The sequence below is a fragment of the Quercus robur genome, chromosome 3, assembly GCF_932294415.1.
Source record: "Quercus robur chromosome 3, dhQueRobu3.1, whole genome shotgun sequence".
Classification (NCBI taxonomy): domain Eukaryota; kingdom Viridiplantae; phylum Streptophyta; class Magnoliopsida; order Fagales; family Fagaceae; genus Quercus; species Quercus robur.
In genome coordinates, this window is record NC_065536.1 from 13,418,999 (window position 1) to 13,433,458 (window position 14,460).

The 14,460-nt window shown below is 33.4% G+C and overlaps 1 protein-coding gene across 1 annotated transcript; it reads left to right on the plus strand.

Annotated features, from left to right (window-relative positions):
* Positions 1-1,155: 1,155 nt before the first annotated feature.
* LOC126717153 (uncharacterized) lies at positions 1,156-9,065 on the plus strand. The gene is made up of 12 exons (XM_050418547.1): positions 1,156-1,331; positions 1,634-1,674; positions 1,794-1,894; positions 2,013-2,093; positions 3,003-3,085; positions 5,405-5,456; positions 6,063-6,152; positions 6,428-6,496; positions 6,624-6,725; positions 7,617-7,685; positions 8,301-8,357; positions 8,777-9,065. Exons 1-12 carry the CDS (start codon positions 1,261-1,263, stop codon positions 8,870-8,872), a joined length of 912 nt encoding a protein of 303 aa, XP_050274504.1. The 5' UTR covers positions 1,156-1,260; the 3' UTR covers positions 8,873-9,065.
* Positions 9,066-14,460: the final 5,395 nt, after the last annotated feature.

Below are 14,460 nucleotides of genomic sequence, written 5' to 3' on the forward strand. Positions count from 1 at the left end.
TAGGACTTCTCCCAGTCTGATCTCACTGCAATACATATTTGCACTAACGGAACTTCCTGGAATGTTACCCGGGATGACTGATAACTCCTTCGGACCTCAGAATTGGTTAGCTGAGGATGTGCTTATTTTCGGCCCACCCCTTGAACTGTTATGACCAAGATTGACCTCTCTACTTACTATCGTAGTCTCTTCTGACAAAGATAACTCTTCCTCGGATAAACCCTCATCTTTGGATTGGGCCATAGGCCCAATATATAAATAGATAAAGAATTTCTGCGTCCAATATCCCTACATGTGTATAGTGTGTGCACTTCACAATGTGCAAAAGCAATTTTCGTCCTATACAATGTAATTATTGATAATTGTTTTACATAAAAATAATAAACATAATATTTTAATAGTATTAATTGATCCATGTAAAATGGAATTGCTCTAATCACAATTTATCATCTCAACAAATAGATAGTGAAAAGAATTTCTCATCTAAGCAAATTTCTTTTTTTCTTTTAATGATTTGTCACAGTAATTTTTTTTTTTTTTTTTTTTTTTTTTTTAGAATCGAGTTGTATTAATTATAATTCAGCAAACCATGACAATTGGAGCTAATAAAAAAGTTATAACATGTAAGAAAAGATGTTAATCACAATTATGGATTTATCTCATAGAAGTGATGGGTTTGTTACCAGCAAAAGGTCATACAAACTATTCTCTCTCTCTTTTTAAGTTGAGCTCAAATATATAAATAATGGTTTATAAATATGTCAAAATTTAATTATAGAAAAATGTCAAAATTTGAAATCAAGTAGGAATATTAATTCTATCATTCTACTAATCAGAGATTCTAGTGCAATGTAAATCATTTAACAATTTTATTTTTAACAACCATGTGGAAAACTAATGATTTTTGCGTTTTGACTTGAGATTTGAGAACATGAACAATTGTTTAGGATTAGGATAACAACAATTAAAATTATGAACTATAAATTCAGGAGAAGAGAGATTACATGTGAAATAGTGTTATTTGAGCAACCAAAACAAAGTGGGCTTGAAGATAAATCACTAATTGTGGTATAGGCCCAACTTAGCCCAAATCACAGAATCATTCACAGAGGCCCATTTATGTTCTTTTTCCCTTAAACCCTTGAGATTTGAGAAGTGAGAACCAAACCAAAACCTCTCTCACTCTCTGTTATCAATCTTCATGATCGGAGAAAAATCACAATAGGGTTTTGAAATTTGAAGTATTTTTTCTGAGCAGAAATGGCTTTGAGAAGATTGCAAACTCTGCGTTCACTGTATCGGACGGCTGGGATTCGAGAATCTTCATATCTGTAAGTACAAAGTTCACTTCTTTATGCTCCATTTGGATACTGGGAAAATAAAGGAAAATGCAAATCAAAGAAAGATTATGTTTTTTGGATACCCATTTGACCCTTTGGCTAAGTTGTGCTTAGTTTTACATATCTCATAACTTCACTATAGAAAATTGGATTGAAGTTTTGTTTTTCTTTTCATTTCCTACATTTTCTTAGCATCCAAACAAATGGGTCTGTGTTTTTGTTGAAATTTTGAATTGAGTTTTTGTTGGGAGTGGAAATAGTGTATTGAATATGAGTATTGTTTGCATGTTCAGGCTTGGCAGCTCAAGAAGCTATTCTACTGCTATTTCAAATGGTAATTGGCTTTCATTGACACATTTACTTTCAAGTTTCTTAACTTATGTGCTACATTTAGGAGGTTTCCAAAGCAAGTGTTTGTATTTCAATAAATTTATGTAGTCTTCTATGTGTCAGTTCCTGAACTAAATCAGCGGAGTGTTTCTTCTTGCTTATACAAGGCCCACAATGCTTTCCCATTGACTCGTGGAAGTACAATGCCACTTCGCTCTACAATGGTAACTTTTTAAATCTCTTTTTGAACTTATATATTGGCTGGTGCATCTATGTTTCAAAGACTAAGACATGAAAGATGGTAATCTCTTTGTATTATCAACTCTCTTTTTATTTTTGTAGGCTGCTGAGTTATTGATATTCTCAAATGATACGAGGTCATTATCAACACAAGTAAAAGCCCCTCCGCAAGCACGACAGATGGTGTGTTTTCCTTACTTCTTAAACAATCATGCTAGTATATTTATTCTGCGTCATTATGTTGGAAAATGGTGATTGGTCCTCTTTTTAATGAAATAATATGTAAGTACTATAAATTTATACACAAGAAAGGACTTGCAAGAATCGGGAGAGGACAAAACCTCAAAAATACAAGAACAAGAGTGTGCAAAATAATAATTTCAATGTTTCCCTTTTTATGTTAAGAGTTGGAAGATGGGAACCCTCAAGTCACTCTTTTACCATGTTTCTTCTAAATGTGCTGAAAAAAATATCAAGATCAAAGGTTTGGATTGATACATTCAATTATTCTAAGAGGTCCATGGGCTTAGGTGTAGGGTTCTATTTATAAATCAGGAGTAACTAATTTATTTTCCTTTATTGCTTATGTCAAATTTTATATGAGAGTTCTTCGTGCTCATACATATGTTTTAATTTTGGTTTGTGAGTTTCTCTCACTGGTAGGCTTTAGCATGCTAGAAAACTGAAATTGATAAAACCTTTCATAGTTCCCTATGTTTATGGTGAACTGATCAAAAAATTGAAACAACAGAATTATATTTAGCATTCTCTCTTTAGCAGGCACAACCTTACTTTTTTCTTAAATTGAAAATGCCAGATGCAGGTACTGCTTTGTCTTAAAGATTCATTAGTGTATTTTGGCATAATTTTTCTCATGTTTTGTGAATCTACAAATGCAAAGACGCGAATTTATTTGAATTTCTTTCTTATTTTTACTTTGGAGTGCTAACTTGTGTGTTAGCTAGGAGTTTTATTTATCAATATGTTAATCCTAATGGATACCACAAATGAACTTACTGTAACTGTTTTCATTCCGCTAATATGCAGTGCAACCAATAATATGATTCCATGCTTATGATTCTATGAATGCAGGGAGCTCTTAAAGTCTCCATGACGAGCCCTGGATTCATCTATGAACCATATGCACCTCGTGAACAAATACCATTTTGGCGGAGGTTAGATTTATACAAGTTTTATAATCTTTATCAAGCATGTAGCTCTACTAAGTCTTGTGACACTAAATTTAAAATGTTTGCAGTAATACAATCTGATCTGTTGAGCTAAGAGCATCCACATTAGTGGATGCAAACTTATCATCTATTTTGCACAAAAAAAGCTACTTTTTCTATTTTACAAACTCATTTTTACAAAACACCCACATTAGTCCATCTATTATACATTATATTTTATGTAAATAATATTTTTATATTCTTTTTTTAATATTATTTTATCTCCCGATAAACATTAACATATTCTTCCTCTTCTTTCTTTTTCCTTATCTCTCTGCCATTTCCTCTTTCTTTTCTTCTTCTTTCCCAACCCACCCAAATACCATTCAACCCAGCCAGTGTGCAACAAAATCGACATCTCCCATTCAACCAAATACCCAGCTCTGATCGACGCTGATCGACGCCAGATCGGGTTCTTAACTTCACCTTGGTGTTGATCGATGCTAACCTTTACTACTGTAGAGTTCTTAACTTCACCTTGGTGTATATTACAGTTGTTTGTTGGTCTTGGCAGTAGCAATATCAGGTTTGGGATGGGTTTTTCTGTGGGTTTGAGTTGATTTGAGTTGGGTTTGGTATGATTTTGGTTTTCCATGGGGTGGTTGTGGTAGGGTGTTGCTGGGTTGGTGGTTGCATCTTCTTCTTCTATCAGAGCTATGGTGATTGGCAGTGGCAAGAGTGAGGTGAGAGTGAAAGGGTCCAGAGAGAAAAAGAGAGTGAGGTGAAGGAGAGAGAAAAAATTAGTAAAATATAAAATACAAGCACTACAGTAACCGTGCATATATGCACGGTTACTATAGCACTTGTGCATTTATGCACAATTTTACACCCACTAATGTAGGTGTTTTTTGGATCAAAATGTGTAAAATGAGGGGCTTTTTCTATTTTGCAAGACTTTGCATCCACTCTAACTATAACTTGATAAAAATTCTGGATGGTTACAGTAAGGTAATATTATTCATTATTTTTATTTAAATTTTTTTTTTTTATAAGAATAAATTTTTTTTATTATTTATTTTTATTTTTTATTTATAAAAGAAGACTACTCCCTGCAGAGGGGGCAGGAAGTAGCCAAAGAAGACAAAAAAAAATGCATCACACTATGTACAAAAGGACAAAGACTCTAAGGTAGACAGTATTATAACATTTGAACTTTTACATTACTCACAAAGTTCATTATAAAATAATTATTTAAGGTAGACAGTTTTAATTTAAAGATGAAATTAGTTAAATTGTCTTATGTAAAGGTGAGGGCTTGGTGAGAGCACGATCAGTTTAATATCATTAGAAAAGGAGAATATGATCTTTACTTTGGCGTTGGAAACCTGAAGGCCCTAGCATGAAGAAGGATTGAGAGTGCTGTAGAATACATACTGAAATTGCACATTGCTGTGATGGTGAAGATACACAGCCAAAATTTTGTTGTAGAATACAGCCTTTAAGAAATCAACACAATCTTGAAACTGAAATCATGATTAGTAGAATCTGGTATAGTTTTTTTTTTTTTTTTTTTTTAGGTAAGAAAATTTTGTATTAAAATGAAAAAAAATGGAACGATTAGAACATGTGACTTTTCTTAAAAATATATATATATATATATATACTTGAAAATATAATAAAAAGAATCTACGGATCAGATAAAGGTTACTGTATAACTAAAAAGAACGATTTCATTCAAGTTGAATGAGTGAAAAATGATAGAGCTCTAGAGGAAGACCTAAAATAACTTGGTTAGAAGTAATGAATAAGGATATAATAAGAGTTAAGCAGGGTGGTGAAGAGAAGCATATTCTTAGATAGGAAATACTGGTAGGAAAAAGATGCATATGGGGATATGGCTGAATTAGTTTAAAAGGATCCATGAAGCTCACCCCTACTTAGTTGTGATTAAGGCTTAGGTCTGTTAGTTTAATGATATTGTTCGGGATACCTAGTCTAGGGAATAGGGCTAGTTTATTGTCACCTAATATTGTCATATAAATGACTGTCAACAAGTGTCCAGCACTTTAATTGAAAATGTAGGTTTGCCGTTTTCTCGGGGAACTTTTCCCATTTGATGTTGTGTCATGTGTGTGCTTCGATCTTTATGGTATTTCCTTAATTTTCAATTTCTTAGTACCTGTTATTTGCTACTGCATTCATCATTCTCTAGTTGCACACCCGAGCTGCATTATGTTTCTAATGACTTACACTTATAGTTTTTTTTGCTGTTAGCATATAGCATTTATTTTCGTTCTGCTCAATCATTTTGTTTTCATGTATCAGATGGTTCACAAGAAGTGGGTGGAAAAGAACAAAAGATGATATTATTCTAGAGGTGACATTCTTGCACCTTATTATCCTTTTTTCAGTACTTATCTTGCTTTTATGGTTTTAATTGAACCCAGACCAAATCCTCTCTTTTGGTGCCATGCATGGTCCACTATGCTACAATCGTTTTGTCCCATGTACTGTTTACAAAAATTTTGTTGAAGATTAATGAAAGAGGAAATCATTTTAGAGTTGCTACTCTTGCATGCCCACTTATAACTAGTTCTATCTACTTGTGTTTCTTATATTCATTCAGCTTATTGTTTGGATCTATTGGGGCTACTCTTTTCCATTCTAGCAGGCTCTAGTTGGTATGCATTCAAACAACACATATGTGCTGTGACTTTTTTTAAGTGCTCACTCTCTCTCTCTCCCTGGTCTATTTGGAATAATTGAACACCTGACTCCAGGCTTCTTTTTTATTCCATGCCTGCTCCATCATGTTGAGGTGCTATTTATACCATATGTTACTTACAAGTTTCATTGGTTTGTTTTGGATTTGTATTTATGATGGCATTATGGTATTATGAATCAATAATAAATTTAGACCATAGATTGTGCAAGGCCCTGGCTTTATAAAGGCCAATTATGAATTGCATTTTCTTATTTGCAGCTCAAAAGTGCCTATGCAATTAATAAATTAAGGAAATCTGGATATTCAAAGAAGAAGTTTTACAATGAGGCTGCAGAGTTGTACAAGGAGGTATGTTTTTGAGTTATGACAAGCAATTACATTTCTCCTCATTTTTTTCTCTTCAAGAAAACTCACAATCTCTGATATTTGAAACTAGGAATTTTTAGTATAGGATATAAGGAAAGGACTGGAAAGCAAAACAATGCAAAAAAGAAAGTTTCATTGGTTGCAAATCAATGAAGTTAGAAGTAAATATTTAACACAAATAATTCAAGTTCGGCTATATCATTGGTTCCTTTGGATTCTTTCTGCCCAAGCTGAAACTTTTCCCTTTTCTTTTCCAGATAAACACACTAATGGCAAACGGTGATAAATCATTATTAAGGAAAGCAGTCACGGAGAAAATGTACTCTGTATGCTCCTTTTCCTTTGACCATTGTCTGCTTCAGTCATGCTTCTCTCATTCTTTATAACTTTATCAATTTTTACAAGAATTATATTTTATTCCTGAGATATTTTTTCTGGTTTTCTTCATGACAGGCACTCAAAAATGAAATTAAACAAAGAGAATCAGTGTGGAGTAAGGTCTACTGGGAAATGATCATGCCAATTGTAAAGATGCGAACTTTGCGAGCTCGTCTGGCAAGTACTAAAATTTCTTTGTTTTACTAACACTAACAGTGTAGTTTAATATGAATTGAGAATGGATATCTAAGATCTAACATCAGGATGGCTGGACAAAAGCAGCCATCAACTGCCTTTTCCATACATATTTTCATTTAGTAGGCAGTGATGCATGGGGTGGGACAGATGCTGGTGTCTTGGGAGTTGCAAGGCACCAATGACATCATTTTGGTTGAAGTTCAATCAAATTTGAATTTATACCCTCCAATTTGTCTACAACTATTTTATGGAATATTCTGCAACCTGAATTAGTAAACTGATATGATCCTAATCAGTAGATGCTGATCTTAAATAAAAGCATTGGTTAAGTAGTCACTAGATATAGAAGATTTTCAATTTTTGCTCTTATTTATTTTGTAGGAATGTTAGTGTATATAATATAAAACAATTTTTATTTTTTTTTCTGGATGACAGATCCCCAATGTGAGAACTTTGGAAAGCAGAGTCGCAATGTTATGCTTGTCCATTTCTTTCTTTTTCTCCTTCTTTTTTGTTTTTATTTTTTTGATAATTCAATTGTTGGGGGAGGGGAGGATTTGAACTCTGTTTCTCCGTTGAAAACACTGGTGTCAGTTGAGCTATAAGACTCTTGACTACTTGTCCATTTCTAATTTGGCATGAGTTTGGTTTTCCTTCCTTGCTTTTACTTGGGATGGTTTACCTAGAATAGAATGGAAATATGTGGCCAAATGATCTGGAAAGGGTGTCTTCAAATTCAAGACTACAAAATTTTTTTTCTATTTTACCTATGAAAATAAAAAGTTCCCCTTTTTTTCTTTATAAATTATATTGAACTTATATCCCACGCGCCTGCCTTTTTTTTATTTTTTATTTTAAATTTGATTACAGATTGGAGTTGATCGAAATGACCTCAACAAAGTTTTCATTCAACTTACACTCGAGTTTCTAACTAAGCAGGTGAACTTTATGTAATTAAATATCCTCCTCTTCTTATTGTGGTTGTACCAATTCTGTTGTTTGTTGGAGTTTATATTTGTAATCAATGTGCACAACTTGGGTGCCTAACGCAGATCAGAAACATCTCAGTTCTGGAAAACTTCAAGCATGTTCAACCTTGCATGGTGTTTGTGACAGTTTTGTGCAAGTCTGCAACCATTTTTGGTTAGCAAAAGTGGTTTCACCTGTGGATATTGGGTGACTGGATAAGTGTAAAATATGATGCTTTACTAGTGGATTTGGTATTTGCTACATTTAATTAGTTCTATTCCATAGAATTGATGTTCTTATCATAATGTATCTTGTAAAATAAGATACTTATAAAGAACAAACATAAATCTATAAAAGACAGAAGTTAGACATCTCATAAACATATAAAATCATTCATGATTCATCTGAGTTTATTTATCCTTGTTTATTCTAGATCTGTGGTTTGGTTTTCAGCATCCATATATCTTTTGCTTTGATTAATGAAATATAGTAATATATTGAGAATGTTAGCAAAAAAAAAAATAGTAATATATTGAGAAAACGGAAAACTACAAAAATTTTACGGATATATTTGTGTTATGACAGAAATTTGAAGCTTATGATTCAAACGGTGATGTTGTCGCAGGAGATAAATCTAAAGAGGTAATGTTAACAGATTTTATTTTTATCAGTGATGCTGTTAAATTTTAGGTAACAGCCCTTTATTTAGCTATTTGTTGTTGTTTGAAGAGTAGATAAGCATTAAAATACAGCTGGGTTGTGACACTCTATGCCTTGCATGGATTAATTTGAACAAAGATGATAATAGGAACTACAATTTCTAAACCTCAGTACAAGTGTGCTTAATACAAAGCATTAATAGCTGGGATGCAAAGGTAATTGTACGGGGTGAAGTCATCCCTCATGGTTGGTTTGACCCCACTACATGCATAATTGATAATACAGTGTGTGATTATTTTCTCAAATTGAATGCATTTCTTCAGTTTTCAATGTAAGTTTCCTGAAATTTCTAGTATGTTAGTATCTTGTCTGAATAATGTCTGATGCTTATTATTATTCAGGTCCTAGTCCGTGACATCTGGGTATTTGAGAAATCTCTCTTTCACCCTGGTGCTTACTGGCGTCTCTGTGGGAGGATTTCAACAAAATCTTCTTGATTGAGGACTGATATCTACTGTGCCATTGATGATGATGATTAACTGCTGTTACCCAATTTTGTCACCTGAATTGTTTGTAAATTTATCAGATTTATTAAACACAATTTCTTGTTCGATGAATTAAATTTATGAGATTTCACTTTGCAAGGAATAAAATTAAATGCAGCTCAGTGATTACCATGTCTATCCTTAAGGACAGTCCATGATTATTTTCATAGCTGTGCAGTTCTTAGTAATGCGCATGTCTTTTTGTGTCTCAGAAAATGTGTAGACAATCCTTGAGTAGATTATATGTTGAGATTAATGAGTAAATAAGGAATGGTTCTATAATCAGAAATGGATCTGCCTGAGTCAAGAATTGCAGCTTACTATTCAGCTCCAAGTTTTACCTGAGATTAACTTTGGATGATCATGTTGCATTGAGGCATCGAGTTCCTTACGCAACAAACCAGAGTGGGGAACTGGTTATATCTGTTCTTTAAACATAATGCTTTGTCATATATTATTTCATATTTTCTCCCATGGCGCCATGCCTCTATTGATCTAGGGGCTTCTTGAGTGACCTAAATGTGCCATGTGGGGAGTTTTAAGCCTCTGAATTTTATAAACCACTACGCATTGAGCAACATATAATATCCTTGTGTGTCAAATAAAAGTTTCCAACTTAAACTTTCTCCAACCAAATTAAATTTTGTTGCTAAATGATCAAATATCATACAGGGGAGAATTCCATCTTTTTATTTTATTTTTTAGAAATAGTTTTAACCTGTGACTTCTACTTCTGATAATTGCTCTTTATCATCAGACCAAAATATTAATTCGTTTTTTGGTATAGGCGGGGATCAACTTTAGATTTCTTATTTAATGACAAAAGACTTTATCAATTGAACTAATTAAAACCCATAAGAATTCCACCTTTAGAGTAATAATTTTTTATATTCTTACAAGTTTCTTTTACTCTTACCAGAAAATAAACGAGCCTTTGAGTTGAGTTGTTCTCTTTAAGAAAAGAAAGCAATCTCCCCCAAGTTTAGTATATACTGGGGTACGCAATTAGTAAACCAAAAGTTTTGAATAAGATTGGTTGCCTGGTCAATTGAAACGCTAAGGGCACTTCAGGAAATATTTTTAGACTTAGAGCTTATTGAAAGTTAATGGGATGGGTTAGGTTGATTTTGAAGCTGATGGGATCATTGCCAAGTGTGTCAACCAGCGTGTATACGGAGAAAACCCAATAAAGCTGCAGTAATGTTGACTCTGAATGTATAAAAATTATAAGGCAAGTTGAATATGAAGGGTAAGGAAATCACTTGAGATTTATGGGCAGAATGGATTAAAGATATTAAAGATTCCTCTGCATGTATCTGTTAGACTGTTACAGATGAGTACATTAATATGAGCTCACCAGACAAAACAATTAAATTAAATTACCATCTACCACCATTCCACCCAAGCAGTTTTAAGTAATTGCTTTCTGCCAGAAATTGATGGCATAACTGCTATGATAACAAAAATTTACTAGGAAAGAAACATTTTTTTTTTAATAGGTAGACAATGGGGTGGGAAGGTGGGGTTCGAACCATAAAATAGGGTATTACAAAAAGTGTCATTATCACTAAAACCACGTATTGGCAATAAAAGATTGATATAGTAGAATTAGTATAAAAAAAGAATAGAATTAACTTATGATCCAAAATTATGAACATTAGGTACAATTAGATTTTCTTCTATAAAAAAAAAAAGGTACAATTAGACTAATCCTTCAAATATATATTTTAAGAAGGATATAACCCGTGAACGTGAAGGAAAAATATCATTCATAGGCTTACATGACTTTTTGGGTATTGGTTTTTGAGGTTTGATCTCTAATGCCAATAGCAAGACTGATGTCCTTCACTAAATTGGTCACCACAAATTTATTGATATAATAAACCTAAAGCCTATCCAATCCCACCAAATCCCTTGCCACTTGAGCCAAGAGCCCAGTGATTTAATCTTGCCACACATTGAACACCATAAACTTGTAGGGAAGTATGCCATTTGTCCAAGCAATGCCTTCTTGTATTCTTTTGAAGTTATAAAATGCAGAGGCCAAATATGGTAAAGGCATTTTATTTCTTTAACTTTAAAGAAAAGCAAAGAAGCTCTCTTAAACAATCTCCTTACTAGTTACTTCCAAGTATCCCCAATTCAATTCAACTTCAGTTGCACACAACACACCGTTTTCATCAAAACTACCTCTCTTCGAATACCATTTTTCATAGATGGATCAAAGAGAAAGCCAACTCCAATCTATGAGCATTTGCCATAGGCTCTTCCTCTTCATCATGAAGAGCCTAGCATCACATGCTCACAAGACCGTGTATTTAGGCTGTACTACAGATCAAGGTTCAACCCAAGTGCCTACAATAACCAGTGATGCGGACAATGGAGCTGGCCCCAACAGTGACCACCCGATGGCTCAAGAAACACCATGTGAAGCTGCTATTCCAGGAGCCAAGGTTGAGCTAGATGAAGGCAATGGTTCAAAAAATTTAGACCCTTTTGGCCCCCATGACAAGGAGCTCCCACCAGTTCAAGGCAATGTTGATGACATTATTTCTTCTTCACATGAAGTCCAAGATAACAAAGATTCTTACATGAATTCTGGCAAAATGACAGTAGAGGAAGCACCATTATCCACAGCTGCACCTGGACCAAAACCTCTAAAGAAAATGGTCAGCATAAAAGATGAAGTGGAGGAGATAACCACGCCTAAGAAGAAAAAGAAACTAAAGAAAACTATAAGCAAGTCTACTTCTTTTGAGAGTGAAGAAGATGGTCCAAAACCTTTGAAATCGATTTTGAAGGTGGGGTCTAAAAATGAAAAATCATTTGAATCATAGTAAAAATGGATGAGTCTACTGCTCTTCATGCATGTTATTAGAAAATGCACAGGGCTGACATGACTAAACTAAATGTATTTGACTGTACATATATCTTTATTTAACAAGTACTTGTAATGACAAATTTCATTGAGAAGGATTTGGATTTTAGCATTTAATTTAATTTACTTAAATCAAGAATAAAATTACGAACTTTTTCTATTGATGTATTTAAACTTTATAATTATATGGATTATTATTATAATTATTATATTAAAATGGATTAGAATTGATTAAGGAAAGCAATTAGTTCACATTATGTCTATAACAGGTTCTTTAAGATCTCATTCTTCTCTCATGTTAGGTAGCAGGGCGATTCTGTGGCCCATGTTTTTCTCATAATTAAAGCATCTCAATTCCCAAGGATATTTCTAATTCCCTACTTTTATATATGATCCCCTTCTTTTAGGTAGGAATTAGGAAATGTCAATTCTTATGTATCTTGCTTTCATGAGAATCACTAGTACTGCGATGGTTGGAAAAAGTCAATTTTAAAATGAAAGATTCGGTATCTTAGAATCACTATTGCGATGGTTGAAAAAGTTCAATTATAAAACAAAATAAATTGGATGGTTGAAAAATGTCAATTATAAAACTAAATAAATTGGCATGATGGGGGTACCTAATACCTTCCTCTCATGTGTTATCAAACTTTCAAACTCATATTTTGTCCAAGTCCAAAGACATTATTTATTTGATCCTTACGTGTTATCAAACTTTCAGACTCATATTTTGTCCAAAGACATTATTTATTTGATCCTTACATAGCTTGGGCTCTGTTGTGACTTCCCTTTGAAGTAGGTTTGATAATTCAAATCAATTATACACAAGTGATCAATCTCACCTTAGAATCTCAATTAATGACGACTCCATAAATTATGTATTTCTTCCATTTTAGTAATTTAATAGCCCCATATGCATGGGAGCATCTATAAAGTGATGTAGAACAAGCTGCAAAGGCCTTCATAGACTATCAAGGGCACTTGAAATCGCGCAAGGTAAAAAGACACTATTAGAAATCATTTGAGTGATAGAGTTAGAATTGTGTGAAATTTGGCAAGCTGAATGGAAACGGTCTTTTGAACAATAGTCGTGGCTTTGCTATGAGATGCACCCTAATTTTGGTGAATTCCTTTGATCAAGCCCCGAAAACAGTGACTTTGTTGTTTTTAGTCATTTTTGTTTTTTTATTAACTTTTTGCTTAAAAATCATAATAAGGTCCGGCTTATTTTGGGACGACCCTTAAGGTCAATAGTTTATAATTTTGCATTTAACTCAATTTTACCATTTTTGGTAAAACTCAGTATTTTGCCACCAAATCTCGTAATTGATGTGAATTAAGGTTTCAGATGTTTCCTATCGTCTTAGGGTTTTACTTTATCATATTTATATATTTTGTAGCCTTCAAAGGTAGATTAGCTTATTATTAATAAATTTTAGAATTTTTCTATTTTTTTCTCTGTGGTAGATTTCAGAAAATTATCACCCTGTGGATTTGAGGTTTACTGCCAGAAATTAATAGTTTAATTTATGTTTCATTCAAGAGAGCATCATGTGTGCTTTTTTCAAACTTCCGCGGCATCATAAAGGAAGCACGCAAGTGTCACCATCACAGTGGTTGATCTCTCTCCTCCAACTAGTGGTAATAATCGGGTATCAGCAACAGCAAGTATCCCCATTTTTCTACCAAACTTTCTTGAGGCAACATTTCAACTTCTCACATTCATGACTTAGAAGATCAAAAGTTACCTTACCTGAATGGCATCAACTACTAATCTTATAAAGGTATCTTACCTGCCCAGACTTAGTCTTCCATTGAATAAACTTAACGCATCTAATTTTTTGGTGATAAATTTTAAATCTTTGATCCAACCCCATAGTCAAACTCTATTCAAATCTTACAATTTAACAATAAAAAAATACAGGAGATTTTAGATTTAAAAAAAAAAAAAGAAAAAAGAAGAAGAAGAAGTGCCATGGGATATATCTAAGAGATTATAGATTTTGTATTTCACTTTTTTTTGGGGGGGGGGGGGGGTGTGAAGGGGGATCTTTTTACATATGTTCCAAGAGAAATAGCTAATGATTCTTCTTGCATTAGTTGTAACAGGTTTTCACAAAGCCTCCTTCTTTGATGGCATCTTTTCACATAAAAATGTTCAATATAATTTGCTAGGAGAAATATATATATTAAGTAGTTCATTTAAAAAAACAGCATAAAACTTCGTCCAATATTATATACAACTTTTTAATACATCATTTTTTCCCAAATTTTTTCACTTTTTTCAGGGTATATTTTAGTACACTTTCAGTAAAAAGTTCTCAGCAAAAGTTAAATAAGTTGTTTCCAAACGAACTCAAAGTATGAACATAAGAAGTGACACAGTTACGAGTGTCTTGGCTTGAGCTCCCAATTACATCCAATAAGGGCCTCCAATGATAGACCACCATGAAGCAAGTTCGGGTTGCATGGTGTGGGTCCATCTTAAACATAACACTAAGAATATGTCATAAATCTCATGGACTAAGGCGGATAGAAGAAATGGACACTGGATTTTAGGTGAGACGAGAACCACTTAGAAGGTGTTAGGCATCTAGAACCTCATATCCACATGACTAGCATTCACTTGTATTATTTGGCTATTACTAGGCGAACTTTACCT

What these genes read in the sequence shown, in the direction of transcription:
- LOC126717153 (XM_050418547.1), top strand. Translation starts at nt 1,261, where the DNA reads ATGGCTTTGAGAAGATTGCAAACTCTGCGTTCACTGTATCGGACGGCT. An exon ending in CAAATACCATTTTGGCGGAG is followed by an intron (nt 3,086 to 5,404) that starts GTTAGATTTATA and finishes TTCATGTATCAG; the next exon opens with ATGGTTCACAAGAAGTGGGT. An exon ending in TCACGGAGAAAATGTACTCT is followed by an intron (nt 6,497 to 6,623) that starts GTATGCTCCTTT and finishes TCTTCATGACAG; the next exon opens with GCACTCAAAAATGAAATTAA.